The sequence below is a fragment of the Phoxinus phoxinus genome (genome assembly GCF_949152265.1).
Source record: "Phoxinus phoxinus genome assembly, chromosome: 7".
Classification (NCBI taxonomy): Eukaryota; Metazoa; Chordata; class Actinopteri; order Cypriniformes; family Leuciscidae; genus Phoxinus; species Phoxinus phoxinus.
In genome coordinates this window covers 26832486-26849042 of record NC_136882.1, presented here as the reverse complement: position 1 = coordinate 26849042, position 16557 = coordinate 26832486, and the positions used below count along the sequence as shown (strand labels likewise).

The 16557-nt window shown below is 38.5% G+C and overlaps 1 protein-coding gene across 5 annotated transcripts in view; it reads left to right on the top strand.

The window, feature by feature from the left end:
• Positions 1–16557, top strand: part of nalcn (sodium leak channel, non-selective) — a 96189-nt gene that overhangs the window by 34402 nt on the left and 45230 nt on the right. For 4 of the 5 annotated variants that reach the window (XM_079618062.1, XM_079618060.1, XM_079618061.1 and 1 more), the window contains exons 13-17: positions 3208–3339; positions 4510–4677; positions 6499–6690; positions 7816–7953; positions 10575–10649. In XM_079618062.1, the coding sequence (XP_079474188.1) occupies positions 3208–3339; positions 4510–4677; positions 6499–6690; positions 7816–7953; positions 10575–10649 (705 nt within the window). The remainder of the gene's footprint in view (positions 1–3207; positions 3340–4509; positions 4678–6498; positions 6691–7815; positions 7954–10574; positions 10650–16557) is intronic. The other variant, XM_079618063.1, reaches the window with a different exon arrangement.

Below are 16557 nucleotides of genomic sequence, written 5' to 3'. Positions count from 1 at the left end.
AAAAGGAATATTCTGGGTTATTTTGTGTATAAACAGAAAGATTGAGAGACTTCTTTCTAAAACAATAAACAACGCAACCTTTTGAATGGTAGTGTACAAGGAAAGCCTCACAGACAAGGAAGAAAGCAAAAACTGAAAATACAGTAGAGGGGATTTTTACAAATAAAGACTTAAAGCATGAATTTCTTGAAAACGTGCGTGCGTGTGTGTGTGTGCGTGCGCGTACCTAATTCACCATATTTTGTGGACAAATTTGGACCAAGTAACCTGACAAAAACTCCCATAACCTCCTTTTGGGGACATACTCATTTGTAAAAATGCTATACAATTAATGTAAAGAAAGTTTTTTTTAAATTGTAAAAATACAGAAAGTTTTGCTGGGTTTTAATGTTGCTGGTTGTTGAGAAAACTATGGTATAATGGGGATTTAATAGTGTGCAAGCCATTGGCTTTTTAAAATTACTTTACTGCAATCCAAACAGAGCCCTAGCAGGGTTAGGGACGGCTTTATTGCCAATTACAAAAACCGTTACCTTCTATTTACAACATACGCAAGTCTAAGCAACCGTTGTCGATATATATCTCTCTGGGCAGATGAACAGCCTCTGGACACACAGAAAAAGAGAAAATCTGTTCTCAGATAATCTCTTCTTGTATGCCCTTTTTGCCATTGTCTTTCCAAAGGCAAGCTTTATTTTGAAGATTGTATGTGGCACGGGGCCACATTGTTCCACATGTGGCCGTCTGGCTGTCAAACCCGGAGGGAGAATGTCTCTTTTTTTATGTCTCTGCCCATGAACCCTGCCACAGAATCTTTCAGTCTTTCACCTCTCTACTTAATAGACCATTTCCTATTTACTTTCTTCTTACTCTCTTTTGCTTTCAGCAATTTGACTAGTTGACTAGTGTGAAAAACGTGGTCTGTAAGGAAGGCAAAAAAACAGATTTTGTAACAAGGGGATATTCCTAAATGCTTTAGCTGTATATAATGTAATAAAATATTACTACATTTTACTTTTATTAGATACATGTATGAGTTTAATGCTGTTGTAGACTGGTTCCGCTCCCTCTAACTTTATTAAAGAGGAGTTTAATCGCTTTTACATAATTGTTATTGACTATTTTGGCTGCTCCAAAAGATGTGGGATTCTTTCTGTTGATCTTCCAAAAGGTCCTTCCTCTGTTCTCATTTTCTCTCCCCTCTTCCTAATTTTTTTTCTCTCGTTTCCATTTCCTCTCTCCATATTTTTTTTCCAGTTTGAGATTTTCCACCCACCCACAAGCTGTGTTCATGTATTTGTACTGTCGACTGCACGTTGCATTTTATCTACATCTCTTTGGTGTGTCTTCTCATTGTTTTATAACATAAATGCACCCAAGCTGTGAGTGCTTATACAATTCTTGACACTTCAATGAAAGATAAATTGGCCCTCTGTCATTACTAGTCAAGTTGGGTATTTTCTCTGTGTGTATTGCTAATGAATTGGAGTTAAAGGTGCAGCATGTACTTTTTGTGTCATCAGGGGCATCAACATAATTTAAAAAATTATTATTTCTTCCAAACAGGTTTCCCTAAACACTGACTATACCCTGCCCTGTGTCTTTCACTACTCTTCCACTTCAGTCATATTACTGTATATTTTATGTTTATTGCAAACTATTCAGATGTATATACATATAGGTTGTTTCAGAGTGTAAAGAGACTATACTCCGTTGCATCATTTGCAATGCTTCATGGGAGTGGGTGTTCACTGCTGAGCACTATTCCCATGATTCCTGTTTCCATGGTAACAGTTATTTCTCTGGTTGGTGGATCTCCTTCAGGATTGCGGGTAGCGTAGTTTTACCAGGAATTCCACAAAAATACGTATTATTCATTTAGTTGACCTAAAGCGTGTCATCACACAACCTCGCTTGAACTTGCCCTTGTTTTCTGCTGAGTTATTGATTGGGTTTTCTTTTTATTTTAAATTATAGAACAAAGACATGGGTATAAAACGGGTGTGGACCCATCTGATAATACAAATATAACTCAATAGGCAATACATATTTCACTCACCTTAATAAAAAATGCAGCTTATTATACAAATTTCACTTGCTTTTATTCACCTTTAGTGATAGGGTGATTTGAGAAAATATCAGTGTGTTGACAATAAAAGAAATGTATTGTAGCAAAGCTGTTTCTAATAAAATCATGCTAGGCAGGTGTAGTATAAATATATATTAATAAACACATTCTCATTTTGTCAGTGAGTTATATATTATTCTGTTTGCTTGCTTATTTGTTACTGCTATGGCTTTAATATGTTGTATTTTGTACTCGGAGTCCAATGATATCAGCTCCACTGACAACTGTTTATCTAGAATGCTGGCTTCCAGACAAATGATTATGTCTTATTATTAGTCAGTGTTTCACTAGAAGAAACTTGGCTGTGTCAGATCAAGAGGAAACAGGCTTTTGAAACCTTTCAGTGCTAACTATCAGTAATATGATTTAATTTGATCTCTAAAATAAGAGACAAAAAATACAATTACAGTATTCCAGATATCATGCTTTTTGGCAAGAAACCTTCTTTATAATGCAATTTGGATTTAATGCGGTTGTTTGTCATATCAAATACCTTCATTATAATTCATCCAGTGTTGCAACTTTATAAGAAAAAACACCTATCACAGTCTCAAATTTGAAGGGCAGCAGACAGGTGTCCCAGTCTGGGTTTAAATTAAGTTATTTTTCCTGCCTCGTGTTCCTGGGTCTGTAATGGGCCTGAGATGGGTTCATTTGGCCTGCTGATGGCTTAGGGAGTCAGGGTCCATTTTTGGCTCAGTCCTTACTACTGTGATTAAAAGCTTCCATCATACAAAAGTGGAGAATCAAGTGGAAAATAATGTTCTTCCAGCAACTACACTCAATATGAGGATGTGGTCCGCCTGCTTATTCATAATGGAGGATATACATCCAGAGACATGAAAAGGGAGAGGAGATGAACCACACATATAAAAATGAATGGCAGAAATCGTAATGCCCAGCATGTCGGCTCTAGGAATGGAAGTCGTGCACAGTTGAAATATATACGCACAGCTGACAGAAAAGTTGACAGCACTGACTAAAAATGTCTCATATGGACTTATGTGGCTAAGCTAGCAACAACACTGTGTTTGCTCTGTCTCACTAAATGCATTTGATCTTTTCTTTCATCTCTGCAGAAACTGATGCGATCTTCAGTTTTCCACATGTTCATCCTCAGTATGGTGGCCGTTGACGTGATTGTAGCTGCTAGCAATTACCACAAGGGCGAGGACCATAAACTCAACAATGACGAGTTCTACCTGGCTGAGGTGAGACCTGTCAAAACCGGTACTTAGAAATGGCCCTGGACCTTATTTTCTTTTATGTATTTTTTTTTTATGTGTACAGCAATGAGATTGCACTGAAAAGTAATTATTGTTAATGATTATTAAATATTTTAATAATATGTGGAATAAAAATAAATGTATTTTTCACTATTTTCACTATTTATCTGATGCCTAAAATGGATGCCCCAGATGTTACTAGTCACACCCTGATCACTTTTCATGCTAGGTGCTACGAATGCTGCATAATTTGAATCCCGCTGTGAAAGTCTTCACGTCTTTTACAGATATTCATTGGTGTGTCAAGATGCTACTTGATAATGAACATGTGAAAATTATACATTTCTTGTCATATTCTTGCATTTTAGGGTGGGCTTTCTGCTCTTTCTTTGTCTTGGCAATGTGTATTAGTTTTAAAAGACACAGTTTTACACTGTTATGTCATCTGTTGTGAGATGGGCAAAATAACCATATTGTTATTGCACTCAAATGCGTCAGCAGATAAGACTTTTGCTGAAAGCTCATATAAACATATCCTCATCATTTTCTGTCGCCTTAAGAACCCTGATATTAAATCAACTGAGTGGCAACGTGGGCACAAACAGCTTGTGGGCAACACTCAATTTTAGCTAGTGCCAGGTAGGTAGGTAGGTGTGTGTGTGTGTGTGTGTGTGTGTGTCCGTCCTGTTTGCCACGCACTGCCTCTGCAATCAGTATGCAGGTGGCACAGTGGCCATCCGCCCACTCCAAGCTGAAAGACGGAGATAAGGAGGAAAAGGCACCCCACATATTCACAGGCCGATCCATCTCATCATTAATCCACACTGCTCTTTATTTGGATCAGACCAAATGGGGGAAAACTGGGGAACACTAGTTTTGTGCTCTGTCTTCTGTTGACATTCCTGTGCCTAAATGCATCTCACTATGATTGCATTCCTACAGTATATACTGTGTCTTCTAAATGAAAAGCAAAGTTATTGTGAATGGAAATGGTTCTTCAGCACTTCTTTGTTTGAATATCCATGTATTCACATACATATTCCCTTTGCAAAAACCAAGCACTCTAGGGACACTTAAAATGCAATCACTAAGAAATGGGAACACAAGGAACAACTCTCCATTGTCATACTTCCTGCCTCTTTCTGCTGTTTTCAGGTCGCCTTCACTGTGCTGTTTGATTTGGAGGCTCTGCTGAAAATCTGGTGTTTGGGCTTCAATGGCTACATCAGTTCCTCTCTACACAAGTTTGAGTCACTGCTTGTAGTGGGAACCACCCTGCACATCTATCCTGATCTTTACCACTCGCAGTTCACCTACTTCCAGGTTAGAGACCGTTACTGATCCAAAGATCATATGGAACTTTGCTGTCATTGCTGAAATTTTATCATGCAAGTATTCAAGCAAACCTGCATAAATGTATCTATGGTGTAGCGTTGGAAGCCGATGTGAGACCAATAAAAACATTGGTCGTTTGAGAGTAGAAACTCATGTTGACTTGATTTAATTACATTTTTCATCAGTACTGTAATCTACCAACATGTCAACATGCTGAATTGAACAAAATTGCAGTGTTTGTAAATCAATAAGCTCTATATAATCTTTCAAACTGCTCAGATTAGTTTTCAGATATAATTGACTTCGATAGCAGCGTTTTGAGAAACTACGCACAGAAAAGTTTATTTTTTATTTTAGTGAGACCATGACTATAAAAGGCTCCTTGCATGAGTGCAGCACCTGCTAGATTCTGAGATGCTAATCATGCACTAATACAGGGTAATAATAACGCATAGTGGTGGCCATTGCGGAGCTGTTTTCATACATCTCCAGGCAGCTGCAGGGAATGGGAATGGATGAGACCCACTCATGTTGACAAGCCTCATTAATGACACAACCTGCGCTCTCCCTCCAGTTTTCTCTCGGCAGGAGAGGCGGAGCTCCAACTGTGAATATTCATATCTGGGCTGATTATGAAGCTGCCATGAAAAAAAAAACCCCACATGATTCACCATGAGCAGTCACCATGTTAAATTTGATTTGGAAATGGCATTCTATATTTTTCCATCATTAGTGAAATGAGTCATTGTCGCAAATAGAAATGTCTGTCTTCAAACTCATAATCTAAAACTTTTTGAACATAATTACTTATTTGTATTATTGAATATTCTAGAATCTGTTTTTACATCTTATATTTACATTGTCATTTATGTATATTGTAGACATTCATTTTTTACGAAGAAATGTTTTGTACCAATATGACTTTTGTACACTATGGGGCAGATTTTCTAAACAGGGCAAATTAGCGTGAGAGCGCAATTCCAAAACAGCGCCGATGGGAGTGGATGGGACATTTGAATGTCATCAAATTCAACATTTTCAAACAATATGGAACAAACCGTGTGACCTGTTACTAGGAAGTGAATATAATATCTTATAATATAATATAACTACAATAATTTTCGAGCTCAAAGTCTGATATGAAAATGGGTTGGTTTCACTTTGTGACGCAGTTTAAAATGCGTTCATTTTACGAGCAAATCTCAACATTCAGAACAATAATATCAGTAACAAATGCGAAATATATAAGAAAACTCAGCCGTAATCAGTTACGCACTGAGAAAAAAACATATACATTGTTGAATACAAATCACTCAGGGGGCGTGGTTAGGGCTTTCTCACAATGTTTGTTGTGCAGAAAGACCTCCTGAGGAATACTGGAGGATTTTTCTAGGTTTAAAAGTAACAACAGGTCACATTTAGCTTGAAGCAAATGGATCAATATCCATTCTCTGTTCTTGATCAAAACTCAACCTAGCATCAATGCATCATTGCTTGAATTTGTTGTCACCTAGAGTAATTTAGTAACTGCTTGAGCAACTATGCAATTTGTTACCAAGTTACTCTTCGAAGATTCCAATATCAACATTTGCTCATTCAATGTCAATGAAACAAACACCGCTATGCTCTGTAGCCCTTCTTCTTCTGATAGTTTTCATGATGGTATTTGTGCCAAAATTGTGTAAGGAGATGCTTCGGTGGATATATTGGTTTGTTAGTGCTTTGAAAAAATTATCATTCTAAGATGCATTTTAAGCAAATATTAAGTAGAAAATACCTCAAATTAAAATCCTTCCTTCTTTCCTGCAGGTTTTGCGAGTGGTCCGTTTAATAAAGATCTCCCCAGCACTTGAGGATTTTGTGTATAAAATCTTCGGTCCAGGGAAGAAACTCGGCAGTCTAGTGGTGTTCACTGCCAGTCTGCTCATAGTGATGTCTGCCATCAGTTTGCAGATGTTCTGCTTTGTAGAGGACTTGGATCGTTTCACAACATTTCCACGGGTAAAGCTCTCTCTTTCTTGATACACTGAATGTAGTTGTGGATCAAAAGATGAAATGCTAAAATAATTCTAAGTCTTGGAGGAACAAAATGAAGTTCTTGAAATCTGTGACATTTGATTGGAGATTTTGGTATTCTAACAATCTTTTGTGTGATTTTAAATAGCCAAGATGTTACAATTCTTACAATTATCACGTCAGAAAAACACAGGTTAAATCTAGAGATTTCAGAAACCAGTGTGGACCAAAATATCTCTAAATATATTATAATACCTAATTTGTCAGTAGATGCAAGACTCTCTTCCAAGTTTTTTGATACTATGTGCTCATGAGAGGGGTTCTCATTAGTGGTGTCTTTTTATCCTCCGTTATTAGTGGGACTCCACTGATCCCAATGCGTACTGGGATTTGGAGGGGCTCACATAAACAGATGCCGCTCATTTCCAAGGCGGGTGGCACGATAACCATTGAAGATAATGATGTTTACCCAGCTCCCTTGTCAATAGACCTGTTGCAAAATTATCTTCATCTGCAGTCACTCAGAGACAGTGTGACTGTAACCAGGCTTGGGACCAGCTGAGTTTAGACCTTCATTTGACTTAGATGGAAAAACGACCATGAAAATGTGGTCTCATATCTCCGTAGGATTCTGAGACCTGGGGCGCACTGTTTTTTTATTTTTTTGCATCCATTTCAGTCAATGTTATGCTTTGCCTTGTCTTATTTTTGTCACTGCATTGTTAGTCAAAAATCCTTGAGAATATATTGAGGAAAAACGCAAAATTGTTACTCTGCTTTGTTCATTTTTAAATTTCCATTAATTTCAATTTCCATAGAGAGGTCAAATCAGAGTCAGGACAATTAACATCATCTGTCAAATTCATGAATGTCATCTGTTATGCCTCTTAACTATTAAAAGTCTAGTTCAACTAGAATAAAGTTGTTGTTTTTTCTCCTTCGTGCTGTTCTAATGGCATACTACTTTCAGAATATCCAGACTGACTGGGGCTGCTATAAGTTGTCTGACTCATATGAAGTATTTTTAAGGAAGGACGTATTGTTGTTTTCTGATAAAAGAGAAATAATGAAAGAATACAGGCTGATAATTTCTCTGTTTCTATCCTGTAGGCATTTATGTCCATGTTCCAGATTCTTACTCAGGAGGGTTGGGTGGATGTCATGGACCAAACGCTGGTGGCAGTGGGACAGATGTGGGCTCCAATCGTGGCCATATACTTCATTCTCTACCACCTCTTTGCCACACTGGTAAATATGATTTGTTGGCCTTTTTCTGTAAGATAAAACAAAAGGGTAAAACACGATAGAGTGCTGCAAAGATGACGTATTTTTGTTGGCCAACCCGTAAGTTAGCATCACCCTGGTTCTCTCGACAAAAGCCCAATATGATTTTTCCATTGGCTTTTCGATTGTTGACAAAGGTTTATGATACTAACACATTTTATTTATCATAATAATCTTCACAAATGAACTTTTATATATTTTCAACGACTATAAACTAGATGCACTACAGTGACATTATTTTATCTCCACCATTGAGCTTCCAACAACTCTTTCAGTCTTTCAAGTTTGAGTTAGAATAGTTTGCAAGAGCACGATTATAAACAATGAGACTGTGAAAGTGGACTAGCGAGTTTGCCGTCGTGATGTTTGATGTGCCCGAAACCTTTGTAGTCTAATTTAGCCACTTGTTAGCAACACCTTTTCAAGACAAGTAAAGACTTTAAAAAATCACTGATGTATTTTATGCTTTAGAATAAAATGTGAGAATATCTTGAGCTTGTGTTTACCACAGACCTTATTTCAGCCATTTAACCAAAAACCCATTGGTATCAGGACAAAATTCTAAAATACTAACTTGTTTCCAGGTTTTGGCCTACAAAAATATGTCACCCTTTCAGTACTCTATTGCAATGTGTTATCAAAATATAATTTTATTTGATTTTTTTATCTACTTTGGAGCAACTACACTGACACATACTATATAATGGTGGTACAGACATACTGTATGATATAATGGTGAAATGTACAATGGGGTATAAATTTAATTCTGGAAACTAATCTAAAATAAAATGACAGGTGACGTATCGGCTCACAATTGTTGCTCTGGCATCTTTGGTGCAAGGTAATACTATGAGAGCATGTGGTCATGGGATTTACACACAGGGTTTACATTTACAAGATAGCTGGCAGTGTGTGATGGAACATGTGTGAAGCCTGTTCTTCCTCATCACTTTTGCCATTCATTTTTGGCTTGTAAAGGTCCCTAGTTCCATGTGTTGCACACGCTCTATGTTTTCAGGGACACAGCAGCAAAGCAAATGCATCTAAAATGAAGACAGCTTGTGTTTGTGCCGCTGGGAGCCAACCAGACTATTAGAAAATGAATCATCCTTCATCCTCCTTTCCTTCTCTTGATCTTCTGGCTTACCTAGGCATCAAGAGAACATATTCAGAGATACAGCAGCAGGTTGGATGTTAGTGAGAGCAGTTTTCCAGCCTCTAATGGCCAGTTTTGTGTGGTTTGAAGAGATGCGCCACTCTAGCTGCTGTCTAAAGTACTCAGGTACTTAGTGAGTGTGAATAAAGGCGATCAGTCTGTGTGTAGGACTTTCTGTATAACAGAAATTGAGAACTGCCTGCTATGTTAAGCAGAGATTATAAGGACCTCAAGGGGCCGGGGGAAATCCTGGTTTGTTTTGTGACTATCAGACTGCTTGTAGCCTGAAAAACTGCCTGATTCAAGTAGTGTACGGAGTGGACATGGTTAAATTCCTGTGATGCCTCCCAGCCATCAACCAAAAACAATACTTGCTTAGGAAATATGAAAGTGAAGTGCCTCTGAAAACATCCTAACACGCATGTATTTTCCAGTTGTCACACCTGACATCACACACTCCCTTCACCCATATTTTTATCTTTAAAAAACATGACTTTGGGGCTTTTCACAGCCACATCACGGCCCATGTCACTCCCCATTACAGATATTACAGGCAAACATTTAGCCATTGGTGACTTGTTGTTTATGTTTTTGTTGTTGTTGTTTATTGAACCAACCATTGGAGCAGTTTATTGACATGATAAAGCTTCCCAATGCAATGCACATATACTCTGCGAAGATAATAAAATATTTTCTCATGAAGTACTATAGATCCGTGTTTGTCATTTCTTGGAAATGTCCTCTGTGGAGAACAAAATATACTCCGGTCTTTTGACAAGTTTGAGTGAGTGAGGAGCAGCCGTTTAAATTTGACATTTGAATGAGAGCGCACACTAATGACAGAACAGATCGAGCATGTAATCAAGACACGGCTGAATCATTTATTCATTTCCTGTCATGGAAAAAAATAAAATATGATGAAAAGAAAAGAAGCAACGCCTAGTGCATTTGAGGACAGCTTTAGTTTGTCGTTGAATATCAAAGCACTGATAACATCTAAGCCATTATTGATTGATCTACTACTGTAAATCATTATTTTGTTGTTGTCCTGAGCATACATGTACCTCTTGTACAGTATGCTATTCATGGTGACACCTTTTTTTCTCTCTCAGACATGGCATGGCCACTACAACATATTATTTTATCAAACATTATTTTTATTGTTGGATTCAGAACTACATCTTGAATTCACGTTTGCATTACAGTTTATTTGTCAACATCACACTGTCAGCACAATACACCTATAGACAATGTATGACTGAGAATATGGAAGCCACATCACCATGTTTATGTCTTAAAATTGCTGGGACCTTCAAACGTTCAATTAAGATGCGTGTCTGATAAAAAAAAGATGGTCTTAAATGTCTTCAAATGGTTTATTTGCTTTGTCCCGCCAGCAATCTAAATTCAATATGCTCTTGTGTTTTAGATCCTTCTGAGCCTTTTTGTGGCCGTTATTTTGGACAATCTTGAGTTGGATGAAGACCTGAAAAAATTAAAACAGGTAAGACATTGTTATATAGCTTATATTATACACTACCGTTCATAAGTTTGGGGTCGGTGATGTTTTTGAAGTCTTTGAAAGAAGGCTGCCATTATTTGATCAAAAATACAGTAAAAGCAGTGTAATATTGTGAAATATTACTCCGGTCTTCAGTTTTACATGATCCTTCAGAAATGATTCTAATATGCTGATTTGGTAACAATAAGAACTTAACTATTCTCATTATTAATGCTTAATATTGCTTATTATGTGCTGCATAATATTTTTCAGGACTCTTTGATGAATATCAATTTTAAAAGAACATAATTTATTTGGAAAAATATTTTGTAACAATGTAAAAGTCTTCACTGATGTATCAATTTAATACAGTGCTGAGTAAAAGTTTTTTAATTTTTTTATTATTTTTTATTATTTACCTGTCCTCGTTTTCTGGGGGAATGACTCTGGGACAGGACTATTAGCAAAGCTGAATTAAAACACTTTGTTAATTAAATCCCTCCATTCGCTGTCAGACCTACCCTAACTAATAAGATCAAGTTCAAAACTAAATTAGCTTATAATGCTTTGACAATGTGCTTTGTAGAGTTGCTGAACCATGGAATCAAAATATATCCAATAACATTCGTCAACAAGCAAAAATAATAGCCTTAAAAAAGTTTGGTGTGCCTTTTTTTTTCGTTTGAGGAAAATCAGCAAACAGGGTGAGCCTGCCATGTTAATTAGTACAGTTCTCCATCTTGTTCTCTGTCTATTTTTACTTTTTTATGGGGCCATGATGCGCAGGTAATGATGACTCATAGGATAATTAGCGCGAGAAAGCGTGACCTGTTTGGCAAGCGCACTTAGAAAAAATAAGGCATCTTCTTCATAGGATGCAAATAAACTTCTGCTGCGGCCAAGTATCATAGGAAATGGCTTTTGAAAGCAATTAGAGGTTGCATGTCTCTGTGGATAACAGCATGTCACCTCTCCTTGAGCACATCAGCAGCATAGTTCAGCAATTGTTGAAAATGTTGAGAGAGGGAAAGAGAAATCACAATTTGCATGATTACTTTTGCAATTTGTCATCACAATCTGCTGTGTTACAAGATATGCTTGGACAAATTGTTAAAGTAAAAGTGTAAATTGAAAGGCAAAAGCCATTGCTTTCCTGTGATTTCTCTTTTTCTCAGTGCTTTTTTCATTCCGAGTAAATGACATGAGCTGTGTGGGCCTTCAATCCACCAGGCTGTCAAGCTCCAGGCATCTTCACATGCCCAGATCGGTTATCCCTCAGACACAGACACAGCTGACTGATTCACGGTTCCACCTGTAAAATTGCCTATTTTATAGGTGCTTCAAGCTCAGATGGGGGCAATCCAAAAATAGACTAGATTGTGATTGCTCTCCAAGTATACAGGTGGCTTTTTTAAAGCACAATTCAACAGCTGACCTTAATTGAAGGAAAACCATTTCTAGCTGATGTGGAACAAATAACAACCGGACGTGTTTTTGTCCTTTCCCTCACAGTGGCTTTATGACAGCTCTCCTACAGTAGCTTGTTTTTCTTTACGTATGATTTTCCGTTGCTGCCTCAGAACCTTGTAATAAATTCATCAGTAACTGTCTCCTAAAAAGTTTGGCCGACTGCTAGATTTGAAGGATTTCTGAAAATGGAACATTAATCATGACAGTATATTTAACCTTCAATCTCTTACATCCTCACAGACAATTTTTTTTATTGCAAAGCCTTGCAGGAAATTGTTTGTCTGTTTGATTAGGCTTAGCTTTGTGTCATTTTAGCACATCCATACTGAAAAGAGACACATTCATTCACCACTCATTTTCACTTGACAATTTGTGTCATGATTTGATATAATGCATTATTCTCTTTAAAGCCGTATCCCTTTTAACCCTCTGGCATGGTTATTGAAAGAACGAAAAATTAAAGTTTCTGAAATAAGGCCACAAAACACATACTAAATATGTGTCCAGAAGACTTCTGACTAATGGATGTTGTCGCCTAGAGTTTTTACTTCAAAATGAAGTAATGAAAAACTGTGAACCAATTTTGTAGAATATATATATATATATATTCTACAAAATTGGTTCACAGTTGGAAACATCTCGAATTTTTGTATTTTTCCACAAATGCTGGACAAATTATGCTTGCAAAATTATGTTTGCAAATTGTATAATATCCAAGGTAAACATTTCTAGTAATTGTGCAGTTAATTCTCATACTGTATTTTCAGAAAGTTTTTGAATATGTATCCTCTCCCCAAATTTGTCACTAATAAAACACAATAAAAATTATTTAAAGAGAAGGCTTATATTGACCTTTTAAGATTTTATTTACATCTACCTTGTAAATATATTTTTTGCTATTTTATTAAAAAGTTTACAATTACAACAACAATTAAAATTTTAACAATATTTCAAGCATAATCTTTCTTTGTAAAAACTAAAGTATACATTTTATCATACATATTTCAAAGTTAAGGATTCATTAGTTTGAATATAGCCTACATTTGAACAAACACTATAATAACATCTGTCTTGTTCTGGTTAACTATTTATGTTGCACAGGGCGTGCAGTAATAAAATGAGGAGGCGTACAGCGAGTACCGAACAACTAGCAACTTTTATTAGCCAACGTGTAGTCTCATTCACATCATCTGATATCTGTGTCTCCCGCGCTCACCAATATCACCTAGCAACCTTGCCCTGGCGGCGTAAATCAGTGTCGCAAATATTCAGTGCTTACGTGAATATTACATCTCCTTTCTTTTAAAAGAATAAAGAAAACATTAAGTCAATGCAGTGTGAATACTCAAATTACTGAAACATTACTCTAGCATTTAAACACAGAGATTGCTGCATTTTCCAAAACATCTAAACACTTCTGACACTTAACATATCACATAGTATTCAACAATACTTGGGAACAAAACGTCCATTATTCTCAGACAGCCCATACCAGATCTTAGATTCCATTTCTCTAATAGGGGCAGCGATCCGCCTACACCCCAGACGAATTAACAATCACAAATCAAGGATTGCCCTTGGTCGCACTGCTCGACCTGATCTGGTATGGTATTGTATTGGCTGGATCTCTATGTCATTTAAATGTGGTGCTGGTACCTCAGTGTGTACCTGAAGCATAGATGAGGCAGTGCTGTTTTGCTCTTCCTCTGTATTTGCAGGAACGCTGGTATTTTCCACAGGCTCTTCTTTAGTGCTGAGAAGATGACGGCGGTTTCTGCGATACACTCGACCATCTGAAGTGCAAACATGATAAGATCTTTGTGTGTCGGCAGGGTGTACAACGACAGCTGGTTTCCAAAGACCGTGTTCTTGAATGCGAACACATTGTCCAGTGTGAAGCTGTGACAATGGACGAGTCGAGCGATCGTAATACTTTTTCTGATGTTGCTGCTGCTTTACTCTTTTAGAGCGTGCTTCTGTGAAACTGACAATTTCAGGTAGGAGTTGCTTGATGGTGGTTGGCAGTATGGATCGCAGTCGGCGACTCATGAGAAGCTGGGCAGGTGACTTGAAGTTGTCAACAGGTGTATTCCTATACTCTAATAAACTGAGATAGGAATCTTTCCTGTCCATCTTGGCTTTTGTCAGGATTGATTTTGCGATCTGCACTGTCTTCTCAGCCAAACCATTGCTTTGGGGGTAATGGGGGCTTGTGGTGGTGTGCATGAAACCCCATGTCTTTGCAAAGTCTTCAAACTCCTTTCCCCGATATTGTGGACCATTGTCAGAAACGACTTTCTCTGGGATGCCATGTCTTGCAAAGATGACTTTGAGTTTGCTGATGACAGTGGCAGCTGTGGTGGTGGTGAGTTTGTCTAATTCAAAGAAACGGCTATAGTAGTCTACTGTAACCATGTATTCTTCGTTGTTCCAGGTAAAGAGGTCTGAAGCGATCACCTGCCATGGTCTGGTTGGAATTTCGTGTGGAATCATGGGCTCCTTGGTGTTTGAACAGCGTCGCTCCAGGCAGGTGTTGCATCTTTCGACCATGCGTTCAATTTGTTTACACATTCCTGGCCAGAATAACACATCTCGTGCTCTTTGCTTCGATTTCTCTATGCCCATGTGACCGACGTGAATGCGTGCGAGCATGTCTTCTCTGAGTGAGGAGGGTATGACTATCTTCTCACCTTTGAGAATGATTCCGTTGGCCAATGACAGTTCGTCTCGGAAATTCCAGAAGTCGCAGATGTCTGCAGGGCATTTTCTCCTCTCTCCAGGCCATCCATCCAGAATCACCTGTCTGAGCTTGACAAGCTGGCTGTCTAGCTCAGTCTCAGCACGGATCTGTTGCAGCCTTGTGTCACTGACAGGTAAGCTTTTATATACCATGTGGACCTGCATGTCCATTCCTTCACTGAGATTGTCGTGCTCTGTCTCTATGAACTTTCTAGAGAGGGTGTCTGCCACAGGAATCTCTTTTCCTGGCCGGTGTGTGATAGTGATATCATATTTCTGGAGTTGCAGAATCATTCTTTGAAGTCGCGGCGGGGCTGCGGCTAGTGGTTTTTTCATCACTGCTTCGAGTGGCTTGTGATCGGACTCCACTGTGACTTTCCGGCCATAAGCATACTGATGAAAGCGTTTGCAGCCGAATAAAACCGCGTAGAGCTCCTTCTCGATTTGAGCATAGCTAACTTCACATTCGGTCAGTGACCTTGAAGCATAGCTGAGCGGCTTCCCGTCCTGCAACAGGACTGCACCGAGGCCATACTTTGATGCATCCACTTGAAGGTGCAATTCTTTCTGTGGGTCATAGTACGCAAGTACTGGTCCAGGTTCCTTAGTAATGAGATCTTTCATTTTTTGGAATGCGGCGTCGTGCTGGGAATCCCATAAGAACTCGCTGGACTGTTTGAGCAGCTGACGAAGTGGTGCATTAATGTCCGCTAGGCAGGGTGCAAATTTGGACAGGTAGTTTACCATTCCTAAGACTGTTTCGAGCTCCGCTTTGCTCTTTGGTGGCTCCATGCGCTTTATCGCTGATACTTTTTCAGGGTCTGGCCTGACTCCTTCAGCAGATAAGCAGTGACCGAAGTAGCGAACCTCTGAGGCACCCACAATGCTTTTCTCATGGTTGAGCTTCACCCCTTTCTCACGAGACCTTTGTAACATTGCGTGTAAGTTGTCGTCATGTTCTTTTTTGGTTCGTCCGTAAACCAGAATATCATCAACGATTGCAACGACACCATTTAGACCTTCATAAGTCTCGTCGATTTTGCGTTGAAATTCATCCTGAGCCGAAATGATGCCAAATGGAAGACGACAAAATCTGTATCGTCCTAGTACAGTGTTGAATGTCGTCAGTTTGGACGATTCTTCTGTTAGTTTTATCGCCCAGTATCCTGAACGGGCATCTAACACGCTGAAGTATTTTGCACCCGTTAGCTTGGGCGTGATGTCTTCTATTGTTGGTAAGGGGTAGTGTGGACGCTTGATAGCTTTATTGAGGTCGCGGGGATCCAAACATATTCTAAGTTTGCCAGTTCGTGGTTTTTCCACAACCACAAGTGCGTTCACCCAGTCTGTAGGCTCTGTTACCTTGACTATGACTCCTTGTTTTTCCATATTTTGTAACTCCTCTTTCAGTCTGCCGCGTAAAGCCAGGGGTATCCTTCTCGGTGGATAAACAACTGGAGTTGCATCTGGTTTCAGATGGATTGTGCACTCCCCTGGAAATAACCCAATACCATCGAATACATCAGCATATTCCTCTATGATGGACTTTTCCTCTTTAAGCGAGTTCACTGAGAGCACTAGCTTAATTAAGTCCAGGTCCAGGCATGCTTTTAGACCTAACACAGGCGGTGCTTGAGTGTTGACTATGTAGAAATTCATCAGTGTTTCTTTGTCTTTGTATCTGCACGGCAACATACATGTC